General features: G+C 44.8%; 1 protein-coding gene across 2 annotated transcripts; it reads right to left on the reverse strand.

Annotated features, from left to right (window-relative positions):
• Positions 1 to 2,999: 2,999 nt before the first annotated feature.
• mlycd (malonyl-CoA decarboxylase) lies at positions 3,000 to 15,544 on the reverse strand. Of its 2 annotated transcripts, XM_055040068.1 has the most exons (6): positions 14,956 to 15,544; positions 9,155 to 9,267; positions 8,372 to 8,528; positions 7,622 to 7,774; positions 5,057 to 5,118; positions 3,970 to 4,336 (listed from the first exon to the last, which is right to left on the reverse strand). In XM_055040068.1, exons 1-6 carry the CDS (start codon positions 15,499 to 15,501, stop codon positions 4,078 to 4,080), a joined length of 1,290 nt encoding a protein of 429 aa, XP_054896043.1. In that variant the 5' UTR covers positions 15,502 to 15,544; the 3' UTR covers positions 3,970 to 4,077. The 2 variants fall into 2 exon arrangements, with proteins under 2 accessions (XP_054896033.1, XP_054896043.1); XM_055040058.1 differs by lacking the exon at positions 5,057 to 5,118 and having other exon boundaries at positions 3,000 to 4,336.
• Positions 15,545 to 15,713: the final 169 nt, after the last annotated feature.

The following is a 15,713-nucleotide window of genomic DNA, read 5'->3' on the forward strand; positions in this document are numbered from 1 at the left end:
TTGGTGGCACCTTCTGAACCAGTCCTCTCTTGTAAATATCCTCATTTTGTCTCTGCAGATGGAGACGCGCAGCTGAAATCTGCAGCTAATCAGAATTAATTTCAGTGTGAAAGCGCCGCAGCTTCCTCTCTGCTATTCTGGTCACTTTTGATCTGGAAAGAATGGATTAGCTTCATTCCTAAGGCAATTTCCTCACGATGAAATGCGCCATCAGCATGCACACACGCACGCAGCATCGCCGCAAATTAAAAGGACTGTCAGCGATACGGGATTATTTTAGCTGAGGCACAAATTCCCTCAAAAGACAGAATATCCAGTTGATTGTAAGGAGGTTTTCTTCCTGGTTCTGGGCTGAGTCAGAGTTCAGGATGGATCAAAAATATGACAAAATGGAAATTAATCAGTGAAAACTCAAGACTTAACACAAACTTCTCCAAAGGAAAAACAGTAATGCTTTGAATATATCGGCCGAACTGGCCTGACTGGTTGATAATGAATATTTAATGATGTCATGTTTAAATTTAAATCTTTCCCTGTTTATTTCACTTTAAAGCCATTTAATATTTTAGGTTGGGTCGGGCATTTAACCCAAACCGTCCAAATGTCAGATTTTAAATAAACATGATGCTGAAATAAAGAGAACTCACCATTATTTTTAGTTTTTGGTGAGTTTAATAAGATCTCCTGTTAAATTAGTCAGGCCTGTGTCAATCATCTGCACTATGCAGGTGATTAAAGTTTAAATTATGACTGCCAGAGGTTGGAAAGAAAAACTGATACATATCAGAGAAAAAATATAAATGGAGAGATATAAATATGTATAGATGGGTGGAAATATACCATGTGAGTTAATTGTCTCATCCTTGGCCCCCTTCACTCTGAAGGTCTAGCTCCGGCTCTGGTTTCCCTCCTGATGGAAGGCATGTGTATGTAAACTTCTGAGCTGGTCCTCCAGTCCAAAGATGCTCACTGAAGTCTTTTCGACTTAATATTTAAGAATCAAGAACTAAATTCTAAAACTGCTCAATGATAAAGTTGCAGTTTGATGAACAGAAATATTATTGGCTGCTTCTAATATTAGCATCAGCTCTACTGGCTGATGCTAATATTAGCATCAGCTCTACTGGCTGATGCTAATATTAGCATCAGCTCTACGGGCTGATGCTAATATTAGCATCAGCTCTACTGGCTGATGCTAATATTAGCATCAGCTCTACGGGCTGATGCTAATATTAGCATCAGCTCTACGGGCTGATGCTAATATTAGCATCAGCTCTACGGGCTGATGCTAATATTAGCATCAGCTCTACTGGCTGATGCTAATATTAGCATCAGCTCTACGGGCTGATGCTAATATTAGCATCAGCTCTACGGGCTGATGCTAATATTAGCATCAGCTCTACTGGCTGATGCTAATATTAGCATCAGCTCTACGGGCTGATGCTAATGTTAGCATCAGCTCTACTGGCTGATGCTAATGTTAGCATCAGCTCTACTGGCTGATGCTAATATTAGCATCAGCTCTACTGGCTGATGCTAATGTTAGCATCAGCTCTACGGGCTGATGCTAATATTAGCATCAGCTCTACTGGCTGATGCTAATATTAGCATCAGCTCTACGGGCTGATGCTAATGTTAGCATCAGCTCTACTGGCTGATGCTAATGTTAGCATCAGCTCTACTGGCTGATGCTAATGTGGTGGGACCGGTGTGGTTCAATAGAACTATTTTTAAGACAAAATTGTAATAATTTATCCCCAAAAAGTTATCTTCAAGGCACACAGGCCGCTACATATGAGGCTTGAGACAATCTCACTAATTTCAATAATTTTATTTATTACATCAGTTCATGCTAATCAATAAAATACACCAAGTTAAAACCACTCACATTAAATAAATAACAGTGACGGCTCAAGTCAAGGGTGGCAGTGCAGTTCAGGGTAGTGACCTAAATAAAAGAAACACAGCAAACAAAACAACAAAACTAAAGAAAATTGTGCAGCAAATCAAAAAAGTACCACCACCCGGAAAGTCCACCACCAACACCACGAACTGGCCTTTCCTGTCAAGATAAAAGACATTCAAATTACATGAGTCATTTCATAATTGTCGTTCAGTCAACAATCAGCAGCAATTGTCAATTAAGAATCCGTCCTGGGATGCCACGCCACAGACGCCACTCAAGAGCGGCAGCAGAGTCCGTCCAAGCTGGTCGCCAGTCCGAACCAGCCAAGCTGGACAAGGGGCAGGAGTCAGGTTCACGCTGACCACGACGGCTGGCAGAAAGCCAGCAATCAGAGCGACAAATGGACTGCCGACGGACAACCAAAATAACAGCTGACATCAACCAGGAACCACAGGGCAACAGGCAAACAGCAACCAAGGACAAACAGCAGCGTCTATAGCAAACATAAGTGTTAAACCTCAAATCTAAAAGCATGCAGGTAATGAGCTACTGGCGCTGCACAGCAACAGAGGTCTAAACCGGAAACACATGTTGACCAGGTGAGGGAGGGCCCCTTATATACAAACAGCGCCACCACCAATTAAATGTCAGCACTTGTGTGGTGCGTTCAAAACCTCCAGGGCATACTGCCACACTAATATTAGCATCAGCAAACACACACACACACAGACACACCCACACAAACACACAGACACACACACACACACACACACACACACATCCTCTCCATCAATCTCACCATTTAGTTTAACTTTATTTCTCACTCCATTAGTTTCTGGGACACAGAGCAGCGCAGAGCTAAGAAAGGAGATGTGTTTGAAAAAAATAAAAAGAAAGTTTGACTCCTGAGATAAAATGTAATTTCACAGTCAACTTGCTGTGATGTATTATTCCACAACAAGGGGGCGGCTGATGGGAGACCCGCTCGGTCCTTAGGACATCAGTGACGATCTCTGGAGAATGATCATGTCTCCGATGTGCAGGGAAAAATCAGAACAGGAAAAACATTCAATAAATTGGGCCAGCACGATAGTTTAAACAGAATTTTTTTTATTTTTTTAGTTTCTGAAAATATTTCCAGTGGTCGACTTCATGCTTCTTTAATGAGCTTTAAAGGCGAGAAGAGCAGCTGCAGGTGAAGCCGAAGGAAGAAAAAGATCCATTCATCTTTGTTTTGTAGTGTTTACGGTGCATCGGCTCACCTGATGAAAGAATAAACCTCCTTCATTCCAGACCCCCCCATTACATGCTATTACCTTCCAACATGCTTTGGCATTGACGGATGCCTTCTGCTTCATTAGCTGCAGTCTGTTCTGAGAATCACTTACACAATACCAAACAGCTTTGGTTAGAAATCTAATGAGGCGCAGCAGATGGGCCGAGTTACATCATGGAGGAATCGGCCTACTTTCTGTTCCTGACGTCAGGAGTCCATCACAGGGGGGCAGCAGGGGCCCGGGGCCCGGGGGCATCAAACACTCACAAAACAACACATCAGTGTTTCACACGAAAACCAAACTGTTAAAGTTGAACTACAACAGCGTACCAGGAAAAAAGAGGAGCACATTTCTGCCAAAGAATCTTATGAGTTTGAAAATATGACATTTTTAGTTTCAAAAGTTTACATTCTTAAAGTTTCGTAGCTCATAAATTTCCATGTCTTTTTCTCAGAAATTTCGAAGATTAATCTCAGAATGTCTGATTTTTTTGAATAGAACATGTTTGACCTCTGCCGATCGTCCGCCGATACTCTGCCGATCGTCCGCCGATACCCTGCCGATACTCTGCTGATACTCCGCCGATACTCTGCCGTCTGCAGTGCAGTCACAGCTTGCTGTTCTTCTGAAACTGCGACACGAGGCCCAGAACCTGCTCCGAAGCCGCCACCACCTTGTTCTGAAGGTACAGGACGCTGTTGTTGGTCGTCTCGTTCAGGAAGTAGCGGTAGTTCACCATCATGCCGCAGGAGTTGGCCACGCCCCTGGGGCTGGTGTCGGCGCGCCAGTTGATCCGCCACATGGTGGCGCCGTTCTGCAGGTGGAAGTTGGCCACTGGGTTGAGCGCAAAGCCTCGGCGCTTCTCTCCGTAGAGGTACCAGGCGCAGAGGCGCATCAGGACGGGCTCCAGGGCGCGGCACAGCTTCTCGGAGCGCGTCCACTCTCCGGTGGCGATGAGCTTCCGCAGAGAGTCGACGGGCGCGGTTCCCGTGTTGGAGTCCAGGGCCTGCTCCAGCTCGCTCCACTCCTGCTCCGATAAGAGGTCGGGCCCCCGGCCCTCCTTCCTGTGCTGGCCCAGCAGGCCTTGCAGCCAGGAGCAGAACCCTGGGATGGGCGAGAGGCTGGAGAACTGGGCCATGTGGGGGAACTCGCTCTGAAACAACGGCACAAAAAATTCATCGTTTTGGAAAACCTTTTGAGGTTAAAGTGTGAAACCCACTTCCTGTAACCCACTAATGTCAGAGCTTTTATTTGCCTTTAGCTACATTTGAAGTACTAGCTTCGTTTTTCAGATCATTTCTGAAGTGCTAATTTACTGGACTGTTCTGTAAACCTTCAGGTAAAGTTTGACATCCATGTTGACGTTTTGGGGATGACTGAAGTAAGATCATGCTTTTATTTTGAAGATTGATTACGCAGCAGTTCCGCTTCCTGTCGTGTTGGAAAGAAAAACTGATACATAGAGAAAAAATATAAATGGAGAGATATAAATATGTATAGATGGATGGAAATATACCATGTGAGTTAATTGTCTCTACCAAAAAGGCCTTGGTAGAGACAAACAAACAAAACACTAACAGACAGACAAATTAAATATTTACATCTGAATCTTTTCCTCACATTCTCCACCTGTGATGTGATGCAAATTGTTCAGTACCCAGAATGCATCACTGTAGAACCACCTGTGGCATCATAGTCAAACTGAACCCATGAGTGAAAGCCGTTCCAAACCGTACAGTAGCAACAAGTCTGGCCTGTCATGGTCGATATTAGCATTTTAGCATTAGCTTCCATTAGTTACTATGCTGGCATAGCAGCTAGCATTAGCAGAAATGATGTTTATGATTAATGCTTTAGGGTTAGCACAGCTAACCTTTGAGCTAGTGGCGCCCACCACTGATGAATCATAATCAGGCCTTCCATCACTTCATACAGCTGGAGGGAGGAAAACAGAAAGAATAGAAACATATTTGGCAGATTTTGAATTCAACACCAGAATGATAATTAAACCTAAATGTTTGGGTTTTGCTCTCTCTTTCGTGCAGCAGCTGTCTGAGTGGATCTGTGTCTCCATCCTGTCACAGATCCAGAGACAGTCTACACAGAGGCAGTCTACACAGAGGCAGTCTACACAGAGACAGTCCACACAGACCTACACAGGTTGAGGCTCGGTGTGAAAACAGAACCAGGACGTCTTTGCTGCTGCTCGGACGGCTCGACCCCGTCGGTTCCTCTGTCTGGGACTCCATCACCAATCATCTGAGCTGCTTCTTGAGCCGGCCTGCTGATGCTGATGGGTGATCCTCTCCTTCCTCTTCTCCTCTTCCTGTACCACCTGTCCCCGTCTCTAAACTGCCTCCCCTCCTGTGTGTCATCTCATCGGCAGCGGTCACCCGCGGCTCGGAGCTCCCTGCCGTCTCAACACCCTTTCATTTAGCAGAAAGAAAGCCTCCCTCTTCAGACACATTTCTGTGCTTGGGTGTCTACGTTAATAAGTGAGAGAACAATGTGTCAGGCAGAAAGGCAATAGCTGTCTATGAAAGTGGAAGTGTGAGACACCACCTGGTGAGACACTTTATTTTTCTTCTGCTCTGCCTTATTTCAACCACCTTTCAATTTAAAAATCAAGGCTCCTTGCTGCTTCTCCCCTTTATGTTTCTTCACACTTGACTATGCTGTAGCTCTGCCTTCCTCACACTGAGCAAAAGTTAGTGGAAAAGAGAGCGATGGCATAAGTAAGAAAGCAGCGGGAAAAGCGAAAAGGGAACGGATGACGGAGCGAGTTCTGCTTGGGGGATCCAATCTACAAAGACAAACAAGATATTCTTCCTGCACCTGAAATTGCAACTGTGACCTTTTCTATCCCACTCCATCTTCTGTCCATCATTACAGCCAATCCTCCGTGGCAATGCTGTCCCTCTCAGACAGCCTGGATCTCTGCACATCATAGGGCTAGCGTTAGCTGCAGGAGGTCAGCCACTGCAATAGCCTACAAGCAAATCCTATCAGGTGACAGAACTTTGGGCTGATTTGCTGAAGTGTAAAGCAAGAATCACAATGTAGGAAAAGGGATTCAACTTTGATTAAATTTCAAAGTTAAATGCCAGATCTGCTGCTATTTCATACCAAACAACAGATTTCACCAACTAACGACCCACAAAGTGAGGATGAAGAGGAGAAAATATGGCTCATCTATGTTAGCATGTCCAACATCCCTGTTCAGTCGGCTTTAACCGGCTCCAGTCAGGCTGCCTGGAAATCTGGTGAGGTGTGAACGCTAATCGACCTCTGACCTCTGGTCCTCGGTTGAAGTAACTCTGGTTTGGTTTGAATGTGAATGGCAAATACCACAGTGAGAAACTTTGGGTCTGCTGCACAGTGAATGACATGTCAACAGATCTGCTGAAGTCATAATGTGTTAATGATTGAATCATGAGTCTAGAGTGAGAAAATAATAAATTACTCCTATTCTAGATGTTAGATTAGGTGAATAAACACAACCTTACTGTCATGTTCAGGATGTGAAGCTTTCAGTTCAGCAGACTTCACACAAAATGTCTGATGAGAAGGAACCTGGAGACCCCCTGCCGTGTTTCTCTGAGGTTCCTGTCTGCAGGCTATTTATAATAGAAAGTCAACTAAATGTTCTGCTTTGTAGATTTCCTTGTGCAGGGATCAAAAGATGCTGATAAGTGGCTTCTGTCTTCCTTCAGATTAGCTTCTTTAGCGTCAGAATGATGAATCTGCCTGACGGAACAGCAGGAGGTCCTCCGCTCCCATAATGACAGCTGTCTGTGCCTTCAGAAAGGTCAGCGACCTCTGCAGCTCGCTACCGGCCGCCATCAAAACAACGTCACAGTTTAATGAACTAATACTTTCAACAAACACTCTCTTTAAAGTGAAAGCACGCCGTTCTTTCAGTATTTTCTGAGACAGAGAAGCTGCTGATGAGCAGATTTGATGTCGCCCACCTGAACTGAGACCGTCTGCTTTCTGGGCAGAAAGTGGCGCTCCGTCTTATTTCCATTACGAACGCAGCCTGGAGGTGAACCGCTGGTCCTCTGACATGAATAAATAGACTTGAAGGAGCTTAAACCAGGTTTTGATGAGGAAGTGCTGCAAAGTGCTTCCCCATCTGTGGGGTTGAGTGGTTCCTGATGTTGCATTTAGGATTTTCAATCATGAAACAACGAGCTTCAGGGGCCCAACATGGAGGGTTATTGTCTGCTTATTGAGATGAATAGATTAGATTTCAGCTCAGCCTGTAGGTGGAATATGTCGTTTATACAACCAGAAACCTTCACAGCAAGCAGAAGTATTCATACCCCCGAAACTGAGTCACAATGTATTTTATTGGGATTCAATGTGATAGACCAGCATAAAGTAATAAATAAGTCTGAACGTTAGCTCAGCTTAGCTTAGCAGCACCTTTACCCACCTGCAGCTCCCGGACCACGCGCTTGATGAGATAGTTGCCCAGCTCCACGCCCTGCAGGCCGGCCTGGGTGGAGGAGATGGAGTAGAAAATGGCCGAATTGATCTTGTTTATGTCCTCCTCTGCATCAAGAGTTGCAAATTCCCGGACAATACTCTGAGGGAAGAAAAACACACACCACTGCATCTTTACCTACGGTTATCAACAAGGTCCAACGCGAAGGAACCAACTGCTCACAGGAAAGATCCAAACAAACACAAAACCTAGAAAATCACTGTGACAGCAAAAACAGCAGCAAGAAAAGCTACAAACTCACAGCACAGAAGTCCTCCGAACCACCAGGGGGAGACAAACAATCTGCATTTAGGACTTAACCTTCTGATTTAACAGGACGTCCAGAAGGAAAATGTTACACTTCATGTCTCCAACATTGTTGTAGAACCGCAGAACCTGCTTCAGACTCCCCCTAGTGGTCAGGAGGACAACTGCTGCATGTGTGTGTGTGTGTGTGTGTGTGTGTGTGTGTATGTGCTTCTTCCTGAGATGACTCTGGTTCTGACCTGGATATTGTTTATTCTGGTTCTGGTTCTGACCTGGATGTTGTCGGTTCTGGTTCTGACCTAAATGATGTCAGTTCTGGTTCTGGTTCTGACCTGGATGTTGTCGGTTCTGGTTCTGACCTGGATGTTGTCGGTTCTGGTTCTGACCTGGATGTGGTTCTGGTTCTGACCTGGATGTGGTTCTGGTTCTGACCTGGATGTTGTCAGAAATGTCCTCGGTCAGCGCCACATGCAGCACCACCAGCGGTTCCCCCGGCATGGCGGAGTGTGTGAAGGCGTAGCAGCGCCGGTTCGGTCCCACTCTGCGCTTCAGGTCGGTCCAGTTCCTGACGGGGTGAACCGCTTCGTACCTGGCAGAAAAACTCAGTCAGGTTTAGGTAGCCAACTCCTGCCTGCCTAGAAGTGAAAAAGCCCTTTCAGGAGTTCAGAGGGAAACACTCGGCCGAACCTCAGCCTGGGTTTGCTGTCGTGGTTCAGGACTCGCATTTATTCCGTTGTTTGAAACAAGCTTTGCCTGAGATTTCAGGCGTTTCCTCCCCACGGAGCCGCGGCTCAGCTGAGCTGCTAATCTGCTAATTGCAGAGTTAGTGGATGGCAGATGAAAATGGAGGAAGAGTTTAGAAAATGCAGCCATTTAACAGTTTTCTTGGAGCAAGAACTCCAAATCTGTTCTGTGTTCAGGTGCAGAGAAGGCTTTCATTATTTCCTCAATTAGAAGGAGCCGGTCTGTCGCTGCTCCCCACTGTGCAGGTTGTATTTCAGCGGGATTCACCCACCAACGTGGCGCTTTGCCACGCTGTGAATGAAATTCACAACGTTCTCATCCAAATTAGAGGCGAGAGAAATTTCCAGCATTCTGGTCACTCAGATTCAGCCACAATGATTAGACATCCTGGTGCAGATGAGCCCAAAACATTTTTCTGTTTTCATAAATCTTTAGCGAGAGAAGGAGCAGTGAGAGGATGAAGGGTCTTACTGGCTGATCTTCTGCAGGATCTCACAGGGCGACTGCCAGGTGATCCTCTCCAGCCGGAGCAGACCGACAGCAAACCACTTGGACAGCAGGCTCTTCAGAGTACCGTTCAGGTCCTGCAAGGACAGAAAACAACTTCTAACTGACATTCAGCTAAAACTCAGACGTATTCATCGTTTATTTTATAGCTTCAATGAGCCTGAACTCTATTCTTAGGCAGTTTTTGTCCTGATTGTCTGGTAGACCCGGTTCTATTGGAACCAAAACTCCATCATCTGCTCCATCTCCTGCTGCTGTGGTTCCCGTTCTCTCTGCTCTGAGTCAAACCAACCTGTTCCCCTCCTCACCTCTGTTTCAATTTTGTGAAGCAGGAAGTTGCTCTCAGTGTCTTCAGAGGTTTTTGTGTTGTTTCCTTCAGTGGTTCTTGGTCCAGCGCCCCCACAGGCCAGGAGGGGAACAGGCTGGTTTGACTCGGAGCAGAGAGAAAGAGAACCGCAGTAGTGGTAACCGAGTCTAGCAAACTGTTAGGGGGAAAACATACAAAGAGAGCAGAGCTGGTGTGAATTTACCCTTTCAGTTCCAGTTTCTTAATTGAAGGAGCTCAAACTTAAAATTACACTTTTATTGCACAGATTGTCTCAGAGCTTCCAGCAGGAAATGAAGTATTTCACACTCTTATCTTCCACAGGCTGCACGCTCCCATGGCTGTCTGCACGGCGCTCGGATGTTTACACATTATGAATAGTGATTTGCTGGAGCTTGCAACGGACGTAGAAGGGCCACTTCAATAAACACCTTGCCATTTCAAAGCAGGCATGTCCTCCAGCAGAGGTCAGACTTCATTTAAAGCAAATCTCAAACACACAAACAAGCACGCAGCACACAAGCTCTGGCACCTCCATGCAGCTCCTACCAACTGTTCCAGAGAAGGACTTCCTTTAATAGCAGCTTGTCAATCACAACGGCCAACACAAAACAAACAACAGACATGGCAGAAAAGCTCCGTGAGAATCCTTCAAATCCAAACCTGGACAAATTGGAAATTCCTCTCCACATACATGCATAAATGCATCAGCTCCGCATCATTCAGCTCCACAGCATCATCTTCAGGAAATAACTTTCAGTTAAGCAAAACTTTCATTCCTGTGTCTGTGATGCAGTGTGTGTCTGTGTGTGTGTGAGTCTGTCTGTGTGTGTGTGTGTTTGTGTGTGTGAGTCTGTCTGTGTGTGTGTGTGTTTGTGTGTGTCTGTGTGTGTGTGTGTGTGTGTGTGTGTGTGGTGTGTGTGTGTGTGTGTGTGTGTGTGTTTGTAAAGCTGCCCGAGGTGAAGTAATGCATTTTGCTCGATAATCCGGGTGAGCCATTTTTGTTGAGGAGGCAGCAGCTCTATAGCAGCAGAGCCGCCACCGGCGCCTTGGGAAGCAAACTTTTAACCACACAATAGGGAGGTCAAACTGAGATATGTATTTCATTGACCCTGCAGAAGATGAAGTCTTTAGAAATGGAAGGATCAAAGCCTCGGGCTGGAAAGAGACCGACCGACAGAGGAGAGGACTAAAGACTGTTCTGTTGGAGGGAAAACGAAGCACAGTGAATCTAGACCAGACAGTGGTGACCCACCGATTCGCTCCGGTGTGATGAAACAGAGCTTGATACTGCCGGACCTTGAACATGGGGGAATATTTAATCAGTAAAGTCCAAACGCTGCCACACGACCCCACAGACCAAACTGTACTATTGGTGAAATTATTTTTAAGAAGTGGAAGAAACTCAAGATGGTTGCCAGTCTCCCATGGAAGACCTCAGCTGGTGGAGCATCGCTTATCATGAGAAAGGTCAGAGAAAGGTCAGGGGTCAGAACTACCTGGGAGGTTACCACAGAAACACACAACGCAATCATCGATTCACATTCTACACATCAAAATCTTCAAAAAACATTTTTTTAACTAAATTATTAAATAAATAGCCATAGGAGCTGAACAGCAAAGGCATTTATAGATTTCAATCTGTTCTTCAGGATCTTCGACCTTCACCAAGGAGCGGCGCCATCAGAACCATTTCAAAATGAACATAAGAAAAATTTTTGGAGGGAGCTGAACTCCCTGAAAGATCTGGAGAGGATCAGTATGGACCCGTATGGACCAGAACCCCTTCTGGCAGCAAATCTGATCCAGAACCACAGGAAGCGAAACAAGAAACTTTTGTTTCATTAGAGAGGAGCTAAACTGCTAATAAATTACCTATATAGGTCATTTATGGTACCATCTTTATGTTTTTGTAAAAATGTTGACATTTGCATTCATTAACATTTGGACAAGCATGTAGCGACAGCGGAGAGGAAAAACGCTTCTTTCTCAGGAAGAAAGCTCGGGCAGAACCAGAACCTGTGTGACCATCTGAAATGACCGGAGCTTTGAGAAGACAGAGCAGAGACACAAGAACCTAAAAACCATTGCATGAAATTGGAGAAAATCTTTAATTATCCGTTTGATGCTACTGAGAAACAGAGCTGCAGCACCTGTTGCCATGATGACGGTGATACTCACATGTATTTACTGGAGTAAATTCATACCAGACGGAGGCCAAGTCTTACCAGGTTTGAGGGATTACGTTTTCACACAGGTCCAGATTGATTTGGACAGATTTTTATTCTCTTAACAAAGAAAACCATCATTTCCTTTGAAATTTGATTTCTGCATTTATTCAGGTCATTTTTATCAGCTTTCAAACTTTATCTAAGGATCTGAAACATTTAAAGGTGATAAAAAAGAAAAATACTTTTTTTACAGCCCTGTAACAGTTTATATTAAAATCTGCTAAGTGTGGAAGATCTTTGAGAGGCCTGAAATGGACCGCTGTGGGATTTCCTGGACAGATTGTTCAGTCCAAACAGAACCTCACTGGGACCTGAAAGGGAGCAGACCTTTACCCCAGTGGGCCTCATGCCACATGTCAGCTGGGCTGGGAGAAAATAGACCCACATAGACACTCGCTGTAACCCTGAGGAGCCATGTCCCCCAACGTCAGCAGTCAGAAATAGATCATCAAGAATAAATCCTTTTATTACAAGAAGCAGAGATTGATGCAGATGCAGAGCTGCAAAATCCAGCCTTCCTTCCTCCGACTTTGTTTTAACACCACTATGATAATCATCACGCTTTGCTTTTCTACAGTCAGTAAACACATCATCATTCTGTACCAGAAGCTTCATGTCTAAAAATGACCTTTTCTCGTTTTTAGCTCAATCAATCATGGAGCAGCAGAAAGCAGAGGCTGAACAGCTCCAGTGTGACCCGGGAGGCATCGGTGTGCAGGCAGCCGGGACCTTTAAGGCTTTAAAGCTCTCAGTGTGGCTGGGCTGCAGAAACTAAATGCTTCTGCACAGCAGGAAGACATCAACCCTCAGCTGGACTCGGTAAAGCTCAGACGCATCAATGAGAGGTCACAGCAAAATGGTTTCATTCACAAAGAGGACAACATGTTTCACTCCATCAACATTAAAACGCAAACCAGGAAACGTCAGGACTGACAGATGTTTATTATTACAGTCAGAGGAGTTCAAGCAGCAAAGTCTCAGTTTCACCAACCTAAAAACTTTGAAACGTTAGATGTAAAGATGGATGTCACACCTGATACTCCGGTAGCCTCGGTGTGACTGGGGAACCAAGACATTTAACATCTGCTCCATCTCCAGCTGCTGTGGTTCTCTTTCTCTCTGCTTCGAGTCAAACCAACCAAACCCTAAGAGCAACCTGTTCCCCTCCTGGCCTGTGGGGGCGCTGCACCACTGAAGGAAGTAACAAAAACTAGCTACATTTCCATTGATCACAAAATTGCAAAACTGGAATTATGAAAATAAATGTTCACAATGGAAGCGCGCCCATGTTTTTTGATAAAAAAACATTTTGCTCTACATGAGGTTGTTTTTAAGAAATATTGAAATTTGTTTATTTCACAAAACTTCCATGGAAACTCTTTTTTACGCGTCAGGCCAGTTTGTATTCAGCAGCAATGAGCTCCTTGAACAGTCAGCATATATCACAGAGGCACTGTTTTAGCATTAGCTGAAAGGCTAACTCCTTTTAGCACAACAGAAATTAACCCCTTGTGGGCAGACCGAAGCAGCTCCATAGCTGCTGCTAGCAGATGTTGCTTGTCTGTCAGATTTAAGGGCTTACTAGAAACAAGCAAATATAATGATTCTGGACAGAAACTTTGTATGAAAAAAACAATTGTGTTAACATTTTTAACACGTTGAACTTTTTGTAATAAATTAATTGGAAGTCTCTGCCCTACTGTTAACTTTTTTAATTTCAATGGAAATAAGTTTGGGAGGCTTATTTTTCTTCTTCTTGTGCTGCTGTTGGCTGTCTGGTGATACAGAAAGTCTCAAAACATCTCATATAATTACTTGACCGATGCCTTTTGGATTTACTTGGTTACCTTTCTGTGACATAAAGATTTTTGATGCCAAAGGTGTCAAAAAGGAGGAAAATCCTTTTGTCCACTGCACATGTTCAGATATAGACTTTTATGTAATAATTTTATCTTAGACAGTGTAACTCAAATGTTTTTCTATGAACACTATGAAATATATTAGTGGTAGTTTTGGGTTAACAGCTCAGTTTATGTGTATTTCTAAGTCACTCAGTGCATTCAATAAATGCCAGCGAGCCTACTCTGCAGAGTCAAAGTGAAAACTAATTACATTAAACTGAACAATTGAGAGCAGCTTTTTTAGGAAAAAGGGAGAGCTGCCAAAAAAAGGAAAATTAAGAGAGAAAACCCACTGGAGTCATGTCTCCGACTGCGGCAGAAATGTATTTTTTGTTCTTTCACTACCTTTTCTTTGAATCCACTCTGCCTTCAAAAGATTCATTCAAAATACTCATTACATGCCTGATTTATATTCAGCACTTTCAATTTGTACAAGCAGCAGAGTAGCTCTTGCCTCCTCATGTGCTGAATCTAATGTTGTTAAAGGATCGCTTTCCTTTGTGGCTCCTGCAGCACAGGAAAGAGGCTCTGATTGGCACCCGAATGTAATCTGTTCAGCTTGCCCAGCCCACATATACATATGAATTGGACAAAAGATTAAAGGCCTCTCCAGCCAAAATCCCACCTCTGTCTGCACCTATTCATCCCTAGACTGACACATGGTGGAGGCGGCATCATGCTGTGGGGAAGCAGGTCAGAGTTGATGGGAGGATGTATATCAGGACAATTCTGGAAGAAAATTTTATGTACTGAAAAAAAACCTGAGACTGGCTTCAACTTCCAGCAGGAGAACCTTCTTAAATATAAGCCAAAGATATTATGGGATGGTTTAGATCAAAGCTGATTCGTGTGTTTGAATGACCTAGTCAAAGTCCAGATTTAAATTATTTAAAACCTATTTTGCAAATAGACCATAATGTAGTTCTACAAAGTAATATGTTAGAGGGGAGTAGGGCATATGCATCCCTCACTTTTCAGATTCTTATTTGTTTAAAAAAAATGTCATAATTCTACTTTATTTTATAATGATTTGTGGCTTAAAACCAAAATAAAAAGAATTGAAGGAATACGGACACTAAATGTGCGTCTGATTAAAGTTTGGAGGTGAAGGGTTTCTGAGAAGTCCAACTGGGGCAAAGGTCACGTCAAATAACAACCACGTGACTCATCTAACCACCACAAGCGACTCCATTCCAGCTGCTCCAGTCCAGTCATTTCATATTTCTGCTTCACAGCCAAGTGAATAAACGCGCATGCTGGAGTTTGAGTCATCCGGGCACCCGTACAGAAAGTAAACAAAGCTCTTACCCTGATGTGTGGGTTTTCGCTTGCTTTGGACGCCAGTATTTCCAGCAGATCCGCTCGGAGGTCCACCAGGAACTTCACCCCGCCTTCGACCCGGCTCACATGGCCGAACAGCTGCTTGTACCGCGGCGTCAGGCTGTACCGGAGCCTGTCCTCCGCCTGCAATATGGTCGCCTGGTCCCGTCCCTGAGAGTCCAGCAGCCTCGTAGCGAGCTCTGACACCGTTTTATGGTCCACTCCGCACTCCTGGGCCAGCTTGGACAGAAAACCCACTTTGTCTTCCTTTTCCAGACCTCTGTAGTAGTTCATGAACTCCAAGCTGGTGGATTCGGGCGGAGGCGGAGATTTATCTCTGGTTTCATATGAAGGTAAAGGTGCAACGGCCCTCGCCAGGATCTCCTCCATCACCGAGAGCCCCGTTCGGCCCGGAGCGGAGTACCAGCGCCGGCTGCCGCCGCCTGAGGCCTTTGGGAGAGCCTGAGACACAGCTCGGTGCCAACAGAACCGCACTCTGCTCCGGACAGCCCGAGTCAGCGGGTTAGATATCATGGCCCCCACAGCTGTCCGTCAACCCCCAGCAACAAACCCTGGGAAGGATTGTTTCCGGGTCTCTTAAAGAGACAGTAGCTGTGTTCTGGTCATTTGCTAAGCAACATTTCAACACTTTTATGGGAAAGTACATAATCTCGAAGCTGAATTTTCTCTTTGTAAGACAATGACTATTTCTATTGTATCATATTCGTAGAGATTTTCGCAGTTTC

Source organism: Poeciliopsis prolifica, unplaced genomic scaffold, assembly GCF_027474105.1.
Source record: "Poeciliopsis prolifica strain line A6 unplaced genomic scaffold, Auburn_PproV2 SCAFFOLD001, whole genome shotgun sequence".
Lineage (NCBI taxonomy): Eukaryota > Metazoa > Chordata > Actinopteri > Cyprinodontiformes > Poeciliidae > Poeciliopsis > Poeciliopsis prolifica.